We start from the raw sequence: 13,948 nt of genomic DNA, 5'->3' as shown, positions 1-13,948 counted from the left end.
GTTTTATTTTACGCGAACAAACTCAAGCGGGAATTCTCGCGATAAATGCTTTTATATTATATCTAAAGTTTAACGGCTCTGGATTCCTGTCTTAACGCTCTTTGATTTCAGTCTTTTGCCACTTTGTTTTATTCTCAGAATAATAATAAGTTTAGGTTTTATTCTGGTATTATTATTACGGTTTCCAGGGACCACATTTTCGCTTCTTTTGCTAATGTTACGTGGAATGTGGAGACGGAGAATAGATATAGCACTACCTACGCAGAGTAACCGGGGGCTTTTGCTACGCCGTAAATACCTACTTTGAACATTGTTAAAATCGTAAAATCCCGAGTGATCGGCGATGCGGGTGCCTAACTTTGTATTTCATATTTGTCTTTTCTGCGCACTGTTTTCGACGTAATTATGACGTAAAGGTTTATACGTCTGCGGGCAATGCACATTTTCCAGCCTACGTATTCGAAACATGGGCTCCTAAAACATTTTGCACATTGCAAATAATATAAGATTTTTTAAATCATTACATCAGATATCATACTTATTGTGATCTTTTATGTGGATGCATGTATTTATTGTTACAGGAAACAAACAAGTGTCTCTTTCATTATTTTTTTAATTCGTATAAATATTAAGTAATACTTTTATTTATAAATAGGTATATTTATCAACATGATGAAGGTAATTCAACATTACATCATTCAATATCAACAATTAATAAATGCAATAAAGTAAAATATTCTTAACATAAATTTGAAATATCTAACTGTCGTTTCAATAAACGATCCCAATCTAAAGATTGTAGATAAATCTTAGAACCGATCTCGACAATAAATCATATAATAAATTGTAAGAGTGTCAAAAATCTTTGTTCTGTTTGGTCCATTTCCGCGATGAATCGAAAAAAGCGATTGGGATTGCGAATTGAAAACTGTACTTATATTATTATATATATAACAAAATACATATTTTTATCGATAAAATTAGGCATTTTAACATTATTATTATAAAGTGTCTAGACAGAGATAATGGATTGTGCGTTTCATAGATCAAGTGAATGTTGGTCAAAACCTATAAGACAGATAAAGCGAGTGTGCAGACAGTGGGAATCTTTTGTAGAATTCGAATTGGTTCACATGAAGGGTCTATATGAGGCTTTGAGTTCTGCAAATAGGTACTTCTTCGTCCTTATTCTCGGAACACACAAGGCTCGAATTGGCTGCATGTTCGCGTTTTCTCTATTTACATTATAGCGTTTTTTGAGGTGACAACCAATTCTCTAAGTCGATATGATTAACTAACTGCCGATAAAATACTTCAGTAGTGGTGTGTCCAAATCTGACGAATTTGCTGCAAAAGGCTCGTGAGTTGAGCACGCGCAATGTTTAGTTGGCGCGCCGCTGGCGAGCTGTAAGTATGCACGCTGACAATGCGTTGCACGTCAGCTGGTCTACTGTTTAGTGACTTATCAGCAAAAGCAACCTTACGACAAGATGACTTAAAATATTGCGCGTGAGAAGGTACAATTTCACGCGAGAATTCGCTACATTTGAACGCACCTCATCAATATAAACATAATTCTCATAGAACCATCCCATTAATGTTAGAAAGAATGTGTGGGCTGAGTACATCAAGTAAACATAGGGTTTTGGTCACGTGATTGCTGCGCATCGTTTGTATCATTTATTAAAGCGTTTTGGAATGCATAATTAAATTTTAAAATGTTCATGTGCGTGCAATTAGAAAATTGTACAGTTTTATCATCGACTTAATCCTAATAATAACATAATTATGTAATATAAATACCCTTTGTGGCTGATAATTTAAACAATGTAATACCTAACATTTAATTTCACTGATACTTTTAGTATCACAATCAAATTAATATTCAACACCACAATTTTAAAAATTATGTCACAATTTGCATTTATAGATAATACTCGTAAGGGTTGGTATTCTTCTCTTTATAGTTTTTATGTTACCATACAATATAAAATAACAACAATACAATATTACCGACACATCGTTGGTGCATGTATGCAATTCTGAACATTAATTCTAAATAAATTAATGTTTTTTCGATACCAGTTGGTAACCAAATTTTGATAATATCGGTTTGTTTCGATAATCCGCAGCCACAATAGTGTCGGTTTAGGCCGTGAGAGAGCTGAGGTCGGAGAGGAAGTTGTCCGGCGTGAGGATGTGCGAGGAGCCGATGATCACCTCCCAGTTCTTCAGCGCCGCCGTCACCTCGTACGCGCAGCGGATCTCGGAGAAACAAACGCCTGGGGAATGTTTAGGTTAGGATGACCAAGAGTGAGTTGTCATCGACAGAGTTCACACTGTGATTCTTTATTTCATGGGTTGGTTGGTGATTTAAGTAAGTCCTTTAATATAGTCGATGGAAAGAGATTATGAGAAATAGAGATTAGTTGGGGAAGATACATGTGCTGAGACTTCTGAATGAGCATATTCATTCAGTGGCGGAATAGAGTGGCAGGCCAGGAAAAATGCTGGAGAACCCCAGCTAAGGGTGTTCCGGAGCCAGGGTGATTATGCACTGTTTTCCAACACATGGAGATCCTGACTGGTGAAGGATGTTAATTCATTCATGTGTCCGATCGTCAAGCTAAAAGGTTCACCTTCCAATCTTCCGAACTTGTCTCAGTCCTAAGATATCTGTTACCTAAATTTTCATCGCAGAAGGAAGGCTCCATCCGTTAAATTAGCCACGGACCTCATAAACATAATTACGTCACTGCCGCCCAAGAGGGTAATTTTTGGCAATCCGAAACAGTCCAGAGGGATCTTACGAATACAGGACTATTACACGATTTGCAATAATCCCTGGTTATTATCTGTTGCAGCATCTCAGGTGGACTAAAGGAATCTGTCGCCTTTGAATGAATGTGACTGTTATTAAAGCTTTCAGGCGCGGATGACTCATTTTGTAAGTAAAGTCATGTAATAATAAACACTGAACATAGGCAGTCTTACTTATAAAAACTTCGCAAAGTTATGCTTAGTTAAAACACAAATTTACTCGATCAGCTTTAAGTCAAAACCCGCCATCTTGTCTCTTAATAAGGTTTAAACTAGGAAACCAGTGATGTTTTTGATAGATATTTAAGCAATTCTTATCCACCTCTTAACACTAAAACAAGTTTATAAGTAAGACTGATAATTAGTAACAACTATAAATTAAATATTACCTCCAACAATGAAGACGATCAAACGTGGAACATTTTTGATAGTCTGTTGCGCCTTGTCTTTATGCCAGTGACCGTAGCGGACGCTGTATAAACATATTATTGTAAAAATTTTAATATTAGTTTTTTAAAATACAATTAATTAAAATAATGCAGTATAGGAGGTATACATTACGCATTAAGCGTTTATATGAACTAACTAGCTTTTGCCTGCGGTTCCTCCCGCGTGAAAACGTTTTGCCGGGACAAAAAGTAGCCAAGAAAAAGTAAAATGAAAAGCACCTAGGAGTAGTGTATCTTGAAAAAATAATCTTAAACGGTTTAGTATTTCCTAAGATTAACGCGTTCCAATAAACAAACTGTTCAGCTTTATATATTAGTATAGATAGGTATATTATTATCATTATTATAATAAATTGCTTTGATTTTGATATAGCTGTATTCAAAATGGCTTATAACGAATTTAAAATCATTATTTGGTTTTTAATTAGGCTTGATCAAAGTAACAATATAAACTTGTCAACAATTGCATTAATATCAAAGTACACCGTACAGTAGTGATTTAATTAAAATATTTCCGTGCAGATTGTGATTCTTGTTGTATTAATACTTACTGTTTTAAAATAATGTCCAAGGTTGTAACCATTAAATTTTAATTAGTTTTAGAAAGGTATATTATATAAAAATATTTTTATATAACTCCTACCTGGTTGGTGCTTGGTAGCCAGATGTTTGAGCTCGTTCAGCCAAGAAGGGGAAGTGACGTTGATCCAGCTTATCGTCAATGGCGTCCTCCATTATATCCTGAAAGATAACGTACTTACATACAGTGTTGTATGTATTTAGTTTGATTATAGTTTTTATTTTTTATGGTTCTGTAACCAAAGGAATCACATTATTTATTCTTCGACTGACTCTTCTAATTTCAATGGCTCTATGCTTTAAACCGTAACGAGTTTGAGTTGTTTTATTAAAATGCCTTATAGTGGCAGAACATCGTAACAAACATGAAAACAAATAGAATTTTTAAGTCCAGTTCTCATATCAGAAACAATGGTGCTTCCTTAAGTTATTGCTCTGTTTTCAAAGCGGTATATAAACCATAAATATGTAGGCGATTATCGAGTAATGCGGCATATAAACTTCCTCGATCTTGAGTGAGTACAGTACCTTTATTACAGGAGTCCATCTAGACACTTGATATGTCTGTTCCGTAGTTCGTTCCTTCCTCGGCGGTAGATATTGCTTCTTTCTGTTACCCTAAACATGTAAAGCGAACATTATTTATATTTTATGATACTTCACAAATGGTGTCTGCGCCGTATTTAGCTACCATAGATTATACGCACATCGACGACGACGTTGAGCCCCAGGTTGGCAAGGTTCAGCAACGTCTGCTTGTCGGAGGGCTCGAGCTGCGCATGCGTCACCAGCTTGTTGAGGTTCTCCTCCGAGATGCCGTTCTTGGCCATGATGTATAGAGCTATGATGCGCATCTTGTTGAAGTTCACCACATTCTGAAATGAATTATATTTATCAAATTCATGCAACAATTTTAAAAAAATGAATTCAAAATAATCTTTTGTTTAAATGAATGTTACCTGATCCAGTAGCACAGGCACGATGCTCCTCATGTGGTCCTTGATCTTTTCTCCTTCAGCATCTGTACCCATGGCGAGATCCTGAAACCATTTAAGAAATCAATCGCAGCGTATTTTTTGTTTGAGTGTTACTATCGTATTTTGAGACTTTTCAATCAAATCTACTGTCAGTTCAATACACTTCTTGTGTATTTATGCACGGAACTGTAGCAAAACGGGATGCGGCAGGGATATTTAAAAAAAAATCTACAACCGCTAAAGCAGTGCGTAGCGTTAGTATGGATTAGGTAAAATACATTTTAGGCTGTGGTTTTTGTAAGGAATACGTGGTATATTTGACCCATTGTTATTCTTTACGTTTGCCAAACTCATAAATTTTAAAATTTCAAATCCTTCAAAACATTAATAAGTTATAACTTTATAAGCTTTGGAATTTCGGTAGGGGTAAGTTTCAAGGAAAAGAAAAGAGGTTCAATACACTCACATGACGTCATCAGGAATTAAGATGCGTACGACAGAATAAGATACGAGTAATCACACTCCTGCTGAATTACTGCCTCTGAATGAATTACTGAAGGGCTTCTTATTCTTACTATTTTGTTGTTACATATAGAACAATATACAAAATCAATCATAGAAAAATACTTCATTTCATGCTTATTTTTTTCCCAGTAAGATAATAGTTTGCTTTAACAAAATTACCTGTTCGACTTTGCAGAGTTTATCATCCCCATATGCTTTCATGCAGTCTTCAGCGAGGCGTAAGTGCGTGACATACTTAGACAGTTCCTTTTGATATTGGGGCATTCTCTTAATCATCTGTGATAGGTCTCGCACAGACTGCTTATCACCTAAGAAAAAAAAAATATCTTTACCTATTCTTAAATATGAGCCCACATTGCGTCTCGAAATTATAGGAAGATAAGTAAAAATGACTAGATAATTATACTATCATAATATTTATAGAGAATGAATTTAAGTCTATTTACATATTATTGTAACCAGAGCGTTATCAGTATGCGGTTTACCTCCACCAATGCGTTTAGACTCGGTGAATTTCTTGAGGTTTCTCGTGACGGACGTAGACACGACGGCGATGTGCTGGTGTCGGAGCTCCACCCACAGCTCGTCGTTCTCATCCAGCAGTACCTCCTTCAACTGGCCTTGGGACGCCTCGTACCTTTAAAGGAATAATAACATTTTGATAATCGATTTTCATAGCAATATATTTTCATTTAATATGTATGGCCTGCAAAAGAGTCAAACACTGGTCTGAATGAATATCTTTTTTAAATATAACCATGTTTATACTGTCATTAATGATATTTTCTGCGTATTTATTGCTTGTCATAAAAAATTAAATCACTAAAAATATGGTCTACAAAAAATACCTATATACGTCGTTTTCAATCGGCAGCAGATCATAAGCCATGGCTTGCAGAGTGAGTTCATGTAACAAGGGCGACACGCAGTCGAAGCCGCGGTCCAACACCAGGAGTTGAGATCGAGCCTTCTCTGGACCTTCACCCATTGTAGGTTCATCAGCCTACAACAATTATTTCCCTCATAAATACTGCAACTCCAAAAGTATAGATATATTTTATATTCATAGCTTCAATATTAATTCCTACCTTGTAGGCATCCAACTTTTGCTGGATAAGTTGGGCTAGCTCAACATTCTGTTCCCAATCACTGTAAAAATTAACAACAGAAATTACAAAATCATTACACTGGAGTATTATTATTTTTTAAATATTGAATGTTTCGTATACACCTGCGATATCGCACGGAGGGATATTCGCCGAGCGTGGCGCACAGCGTGGCGATCTGTTCGGCGATACGCTCCATGTTTGTGTTACGCGTCTGAGCTAGCGCCGGGTTATACATGCATTGGAAAGTCGCAGGCGAGTCTAGAGAGAACACCTGAAATACGATTTTCAATAAAAGTAAGGGAGAAATATATTGTAAGTTAATAAAATATAGAATGTATACACATAAAGTGAAAAATGTAGATATTTATATGGCTTCGGCAAAAATCAAAGTTAATAGCTTATAACATAAAGTTGAAAACAAACCTGTTGTTCGTATGGTATGTACGCTATATTGATTTCCTTTAGTGTTTTTATATATTTAGCTACTTGACTACGCGACAACTCATCGAACAGAACATCAGGACAAGCTGGAAAATAAAATAAAATTGCAAAACAAAATGTAATGGTTAAGGGCTTTGCAGTTGTTATCTAAAATGATGGAAACAAGTCAGATTGCGAACTTAAAGCATTATACATATCGCTCCGCTAATGTTAAAGAACTGCCTGTGTATTTTTATGGCCAATCTTATACATTTGTTGTCTTCTACTCTAAATTTGACATTCTCATTTACATTTCATATGCTATATTTCATATTTAAGAGCTCAATTTTAGAGTCATTGGCTTAGACTGTGGATAATATTAAATTTTCATTAGTAGTATATTTAATTTGCTCCAGATGAATGATAATGGTAATTTACAGTGTATGAAACTTCAAGCTTACAAATATGAGAAATTGTAGTTATCTTGGCAGTTTAATGTGGGACTAATCATCAACATTTCTGAAATGAACTTAGTTTTTTTCTTTCTCTAGCTAGTATAAAATAAAATATATGGATTTTCAATTGTACCTTCAGTGAAGAACACATGAGCAGCTTTGTACATAATATGATTGCCAAGGGAAAAGTCATTGATTAGAGCATTAATAGATTTCTCCGAGGGTGTGATGAGGTATACAGCATCCATGGTCGGCAGTGGCTCCCGTTTCTTGTGTATGTCTTCAACCACTAAACAGAATAGTAAAAATATCAGACAATAATAATTAATAACATAAAAAGCATAAGCATATGCTGTGTCAATTTTCCAATACATTTATAACCCTGTGCTAGCTCAGATACCACGCGAACATGGAGTGCATCGCCAAACAAATTGCCATGCTGTGCAACATGCTCGGAGAATATCCCTCCGTGCAATATTGCATATAAAACATAATATTTTTTTCTGAAAGATGTACAAATAATACAATATTTTGAGTCTTAGGATGTCAACAGTATTATTGGTGTATGATTATTTTTTTTACATTAGAAGGAAATGGAAATTTAACAGCAACACTCTCAATAGTGTAGCTATAACATTTGTTAAAAATGAGAATATTTTAAATACTGTACTTACATGTAATCCCTTCTGCAGAGATATCATGCATCTTGCAGCATGCAGACACCATGCGCATAGAAAGCTGATCCACAATGAGAACCCTCCATCCTATGTGTTGTGACTCCTTGCCCTTAGGTCCACGGTAGCGGACCACCTCATTCATAATCTCTGCAATTAAATAAACAAAAATATATACTAAAGAGGAAGTTGTACAGACAATGTATTTGCTTGCTGAATTGAAATGACGCAAGCTGTGTCGTTTCATAATAATAATATGAGAGAGAAACAAATCAAAAAGTAGTTCAGCCGAAATGGTGACATTTATTTCCTCATTAAAGTAAGTATCTGTATTGTTTCATAATAATAAAGTAAGAGAGATTTGTAGAGGGCAAAACATCCCAAACCTTAACTAATGACTAGTCCCCATTACTTTCCTCCAAGACCAGCAGCATAACTATTATTCTAGTGTTGAAGGTGTCCATGGGCAGAAAATATCACTTAGCCAGCTGACCCACTTATATGTTTACCAACCCAGAAAGATCCTTAAAAAAGGAGGTGTGTGTGATAAGTATAACTCCTCTATTTCATGCTCTGTGTGTATGTTTGTAATTTGTATGTGTTCTGTGGCATTGTTGTCTAACAAATTTCAGTCATTTTGGAAGCAGTTTTTGTTTAAAAGTATGACTTAAATAGCATCTTTTCTTAGCTAGGGATCTTTCCCTAGATGCTTTATTGAACCTACCTGTACCGGCCTAATTTTTAACGAATAGCATTAAAAGTAGCCAAACATAATGTTATGGATTAGTATGACATTACACCATTAGTCATCGATAAGATTTTCCGGTAGTATTGGTCGGTGTTTTGAGTTATGTGTCATAAACATGATTTAAATATTTAACTGAACAATTATATTATTATACCTTACCACAAGAAAAGTAGAAATCCAATATATTATGTTTAAAAAAAAACTTACTTTGTCCAACAAGTGTTTTCAGAGTCATCTTGATTCTTCAAACAAGTAGTAAACGCCAAACACGAAACACTGTAGCAACAATCAACTACGAAGTGATGAAATGATTACAGAGACAAATAAAATAGAATTACAATTAGAATCACAATTTACATTCTCTTTGACAGCAACAATGAAGGCAATTGTCAAAATTGAAATCACAAATCGTACCCTATAGGACACACGACATGAGTCAAAATTTTAATGAATAAAGTAGGTAGCTTTTCTTGTTTAACTTGTTCAAACACTACCTTACTTAAGCTGCTTATTATTATATAAAAGGTACATACAATACTTAATAACAATGTTTTTGATACATTAGTACATTGTATCATTTTATATTTAAAGATTTGTTCAAAATTTTCTATTTACGTGATTTTTTTTTTATCTTTGGTCAAATATCTAGAAAAATGACTTACAATGTAAATACATAGGTAATCGATGAAATGTCAGTTTAGAGTAATGTCACTAAAAATCATTCCTTACTGTCATTTTTATAATGAGAATCCACACTCTTGTAAGTTATCCATAATGAAATTACTTGAAAACAGGACTTTTAACAGTTAATGCTTCCAAAATATTATTAACAAAATTATTTTAATTAGGTACATATCGAAAGTCTAATATTAAGAACCTAAGGTAAAATAAAATATCTTTATTTTAATCTGTATTGTCTATGGCATACGTATTTTTTGATTTCGGACTTCCGAAGTTCGGACATCAATTCGTGAATATTTTCAAAGGAAATTGATATTACCTTCGTGAACATAACATGTTTCTTCAAGATTTTTAATTATAATTAATGTATGAGTTTTGTAGGAAATTTAATTATTCATCGAATGCTTTGTTTATGTGCATTGTGCGCGCGCATTTTGATAAATGATAAGAAGGCGGGTCAATAAAATTCTGACAGAGATAAAATGGTATTGCTATCTCTTTCGGTTACCATTGCCTAGAGCGGAAAAATAGAGTAGAATTTAGTCTTTTGTGTACCTTTATGGGATGTGGGAGTATTGATGCTACAAGTTTTGGCATACTTATCACGTGCGCGTAAAAGTCAAAATAATTAGGTAACGAATACACTCAGTGTTAATATGTGAATCAATCGTTGTCACCGTTCGTATGTAAAGGTAAATAAACTGAATATTCTTTACTTAGAAATATATGATTTTCATTTAAATTTTCTTCTTCTAAATATACCAGAAGTGGATGTTTTAGTATTAATAAAAAACATTTAACAGTAAATTGCCTATCGTCCTTGTAAAATATCCACGTAATGTGTTCTAAGTCTATGTGCTAGCTATTGCTTTTAACTTTTAGGGATATAATATTACGTTAATATTCAAAATATTTTTTACATAATATTTGTCTTAGTGTTCTATTTTTGCAGTATTCATAAAGCCTATAAAATCCTGCCTTAAAGATATAAATGAAAAGAAACCATGTTGCATTATAGATTGGTAGGTACTTACCCTTTTTTAAAAAGGGAAAATAATATGTACACGCAATTGTTGCTATAGTAACGGGCTTATTTTGCATTAGCAATATACTGAAACTATCCACAGAATAACAGAACTTATGTATTATGTCGTTGCTATTTCAATGATTAACATAGTTTTTTTTTATCGGCAGTTGGTGAAAGTGAGGTGTGGCGACTGAGGAGTCGCCTAGTGCTACGACGGACGCCTGATTAGCCACAGTGTATTTGGTGAAATGTAAAGTTGCGATGTGTACTATTGTATTGGCCGTGAAACTTATTCTAGTGAGTGTTTATCCAATGTGATTGTGTTGAAGATGAGGAACGACGATCAAATGGTGGTGATCACTTATCCGTGCCGAGTTGAGGGTTGGCTCGATAGATGTGGTAAGTTTTTAGATTACCCAACTTTTAATTTTATTTTCGTCAAAAATTTATTTAGTTCGTAGGTAGATATATATTTTATTATACTCTTAATTTAACAGCCGTAGTTAAAATTTACCTTACGATAAATTAACGAATAAACTTGCACTGGGCATACTGGGAAAGAAGACTATAACACGAATCATTTTCCGTAATGACTGAAACACCACACTCACAGTGCTATAGAGGTGTAATCACAAATCACTTTACCTTGAACAATGAACTGCACATGATAATAATAAAGGTAACTATTTATTTTAACTTTTAAGAATTGAACACCGTTACTTGTAAGTAGCTATTTTGATCGCTATGAATACATTACATGATTCGTGAGTTATTTGGAGCGTTTTACGTAAGTGCTCAATCAGTGACATGTATGCAACTGAGCAGGTCTGAGCAATAAAGGTCAAATTCTTTGGCAATAATATTATATGCTGTAATTATTGTTATTATAATATTATTGATTTGTGTCAATAGTATTGAAATATTTTGTTATACACTAGAGTAGTGGATACGTCAATGGGCCGTATAGACCGCGGCTTAGGGGCGGTAGCGTTCCAGGAGGAGATATATTTTAAAGTCAGGGCGGCATAAATAAGGCCGTTTCTGGATTGCGCAAACTTTTTTTGCTGTACACCTTGTTGAGTACTTATTAGTTGCGAGAATTGCGGAGTGGCTCAAAATGAGTTGGAAAATATTAATCCGGCAACGAATCAATGAAGAAATTTAAAAAAAATACAGCAAATAACAAACGTAGAAATCTCACTTTTAAAATATTAATGCTACCGACAATAGACAGAAAGACATAGTGATCAAATAAAACGGGTCCCTCTTTTGATTGACGTGGGCTATAAATATAAATAATTATTAAATACTTATAAGGATGTCAATATTAATTGTTAAATATTAATACTTACCTAGTTGAAATCCTCAATAAGAATAATACTATGCAGGCCCGATCTAAGGGAGGACCAGTCGGGCAAATGCACAGAGCGGGAAAAATGAGGGACTGCAATTGAGGGCGCCGCGCCGGACGATTACATCTAGTCTCCAAATTGTTTTCTAGGAGAGAAAAATCTTATAAAAATTACCATGTAAATGTAAAGAACCGCAAATATTATTTTTTTCCAGAGCGGCTATATAATTAGATCGATGCAGAATATTTGTTAGGTGTTTATCGGTTATCTCGACTTTAAAGTTTAATAAGGCTAATACAGGTAAGTAAAGAAGTATACTTTTTCTAAAAAATACATAAATCATAAATGAATTCGTCGCTAAAATTTGGTCGAAACATAATGGCCTGTTATTAAAAGTCTTATCAAAATCGGTCCTGCCGATTTGCACATTAGCCAGAACTAACGGACAGACAAGTACACAGTGCTGCTTAAATTGCGGGAAAGGGCTTCCACGCGTGCGGTGTCACGCGACGCAAAACCTACCAGGTACTTACAATAAATCCAATAGAATCTTCAATTTTATTTATGTGTATTTAATGACATATACGAAACGACAATAGATAGTAATTTTATCGTGGCTAGACCAGTAACTTCAGGAAAATCGTAAATATAGGTCGCAATAACAAAAGGAAAGTCCATAATGTATTGAGAATAGTATAGAGAGAGCATTAGTTTCTTACTCTTAATTAACTTTCGTTTGTTTAAGAAATTTAATTTCGAATACTCAGCTAACTTTTGTTTTTATAGGCTCTTAAAATTGTTAGCAATAGACGATGATGGACAGCTCTGGCCGTAAATACTTATTACATAGCGTAAATTGACATTGATTTGTGACTACGCTGGCCCGATTGTGTTTAATTGTTATATTGCATTACTGATAGTGTGTTGGACGTCGCACATACGCTGCCTCACTTCTGCAATTATAACTGACTTGACGCCGGTTAGGCCTAATTGTTTAACTGCTACAGCGAAGCCCACTTATTATAAATGTATGGTCATTGTGTTGATCTAGTGAGCACAATTGGGCGATTATTCTTAGAATGTATTATCTTACGAGTTTTGTTTTAAATTTTAGTTATATGTATTTTTATATGTCTTACGCAGGTCTACTATTTTTATTTTAGAATGGTATTATTATTTTAAGTAATTTATTCAAAATTATATTTATAAAACATCCTCACTTCACGCTATTCTGGAATGAAAAGTAGCTAAAACTCGTAAGATGCTATATTCTTTGATTGATGTGGCAAATTTCACTCGAATCCATTCAAAAGTTAAGCATTTATATGGATAATAAAAAAACAAAAATCTCTACTGTTGCATTTATAATTTGAAAATCACCCACACATATCGTCTTTATCCCTAAAGGGGTAGGCAGACGTATAAACATGGCAACCATTTTTTGCCTGTGTATTCGATCCCATATTGTATTAGGAGGCAAGCCTAACACCATATCGGGCACAAATTCCAGATTCTGGGCTGTTAATATGTAGAAAAACCCAATAATACTGCTCAACCTGGGATTTGAACCCAGTACTTCAGCGCGGTGTCGTACAGCAAAGGCAATAGAACTACACCGCGTTACCCAGTCCGTGATAAGTTAAAAAGTAGTATTTAAATTCCCTTTTTATGACCCGAATTTTACCTAAGTTAAAATTTTGACATATGATACTGCAAAAATATGTTTCAAATTATTTGAATCAAATTTACGTATTGTTAAGTAGTGCACGCAGACATTAAAGAATGCTGTATCCAGAAATATTATGTCGAAATCCTGTGTTATACTTACGAATTATCACTAATAATGATTCATGAATGAAATGTTCAATCTGAAATGGAATAATTAAACGTCATGGCCACTTACGGCGGACCCTATCGTCATGAGAATAGCAGGTCGTTAGCGTATGGCCTACATTATAGTGAAAACTATACACCGCTGTGGTTTTCTATCGAGTTTCGGTCCATCAGTCTGGGACCAATCGCCTCGCTTTCTAGCCTCGATCAAGGGTCTAACGGATATACACATACAACTTATGAAATTATTGTTTTTGTTTCATATTAGTATTTGATGCTGAGTAGGAACGCAAAACAAC

At 34.4% G+C, this 13,948-nt stretch overlaps 2 protein-coding genes across 8 annotated transcripts in view; one reads left to right on the top strand and one right to left on the bottom strand.

Annotated features, from left to right (window-relative positions):
- Positions 1 to 595: 595 nt before the first annotated feature.
- LOC115453373 (protein ROP) lies at positions 596 to 9,597 on the bottom strand. Of its 6 annotated transcripts, none has more exons than XM_037444210.1 (16): positions 9,419 to 9,597; positions 8,964 to 9,032; positions 8,009 to 8,158; positions 7,468 to 7,623; positions 6,883 to 6,986; positions 6,582 to 6,730; positions 6,439 to 6,499; positions 6,199 to 6,353; positions 5,836 to 5,987; positions 5,510 to 5,658; positions 4,808 to 4,888; positions 4,556 to 4,723; positions 4,377 to 4,466; positions 3,913 to 4,010; positions 3,210 to 3,292; positions 2,149 to 2,282 (listed from the first exon to the last, which is right to left on the bottom strand). In XM_037444210.1, exons 2-16 carry the CDS (start codon positions 8,989 to 8,991, stop codon positions 2,149 to 2,151), a joined length of 1,758 nt encoding a protein of 585 aa, XP_037300107.1. In that variant the 5' UTR covers positions 8,992 to 9,032; positions 9,419 to 9,597. The 6 variants fall into 6 exon arrangements, with proteins under 6 accessions (XP_037300103.1, XP_037300107.1, XP_037300104.1 ...); XM_037444207.1 differs by having other exon boundaries at positions 8,964 to 9,048; positions 9,419 to 9,436; XM_037444209.1 differs by lacking the exon at positions 9,419 to 9,597 and adding an exon at positions 9,114 to 9,312.
- Positions 9,598 to 9,973: 376 nt separating this feature from the next.
- LOC115451204 (ras GTPase-activating protein raskol) overlaps positions 9,974 to 13,948 on the top strand; it is a 168,385-nt gene continuing 164,410 nt past the window's right edge. For both annotated transcript variants that reach the window (XM_037444201.1, XM_037444199.1), the window contains exons 1-2: positions 9,974 to 10,129; positions 10,632 to 10,863. In XM_037444201.1, coding sequence (XP_037300098.1) covers positions 10,794 to 10,863 — 70 coding nt within the window. In that variant the 5' untranslated portion in view covers positions 9,974 to 10,129; positions 10,632 to 10,793. The remainder of the gene's footprint in view (positions 10,130 to 10,631; positions 10,864 to 13,948) is intronic.

Source organism: Manduca sexta, chromosome 28 (genome assembly GCF_014839805.1).
Source record: "Manduca sexta isolate Smith_Timp_Sample1 chromosome 28, JHU_Msex_v1.0, whole genome shotgun sequence".
Lineage (NCBI taxonomy): Eukaryota > Metazoa > Arthropoda > Insecta > Lepidoptera > Sphingidae > Manduca > Manduca sexta.
This window is presented reverse-complemented; position numbering and strand designations above follow the sequence as displayed.

Bases quoted from the DNA above. Each gene is read 5' to 3' on its own strand.
- LOC115453373 (XM_037444210.1), bottom strand. From the start codon at position 8,991: ATGACTCTGAAAACACTTGTTGGACAAA. The intron at 6,987-7,467 runs GTACAATTGAAA...TTTATTTTCCAG, and splicing joins TCATGTGTTCTTCACTGAAG to CTTGTCCTGATGTTCTGTTC. The intron at 4,467-4,555 runs GTGCGTATAATC...TTACATGTTTAG, and splicing joins GGCTCAACGTCGTCGTCGAT to GGTAACAGAAAGAAGCAATA.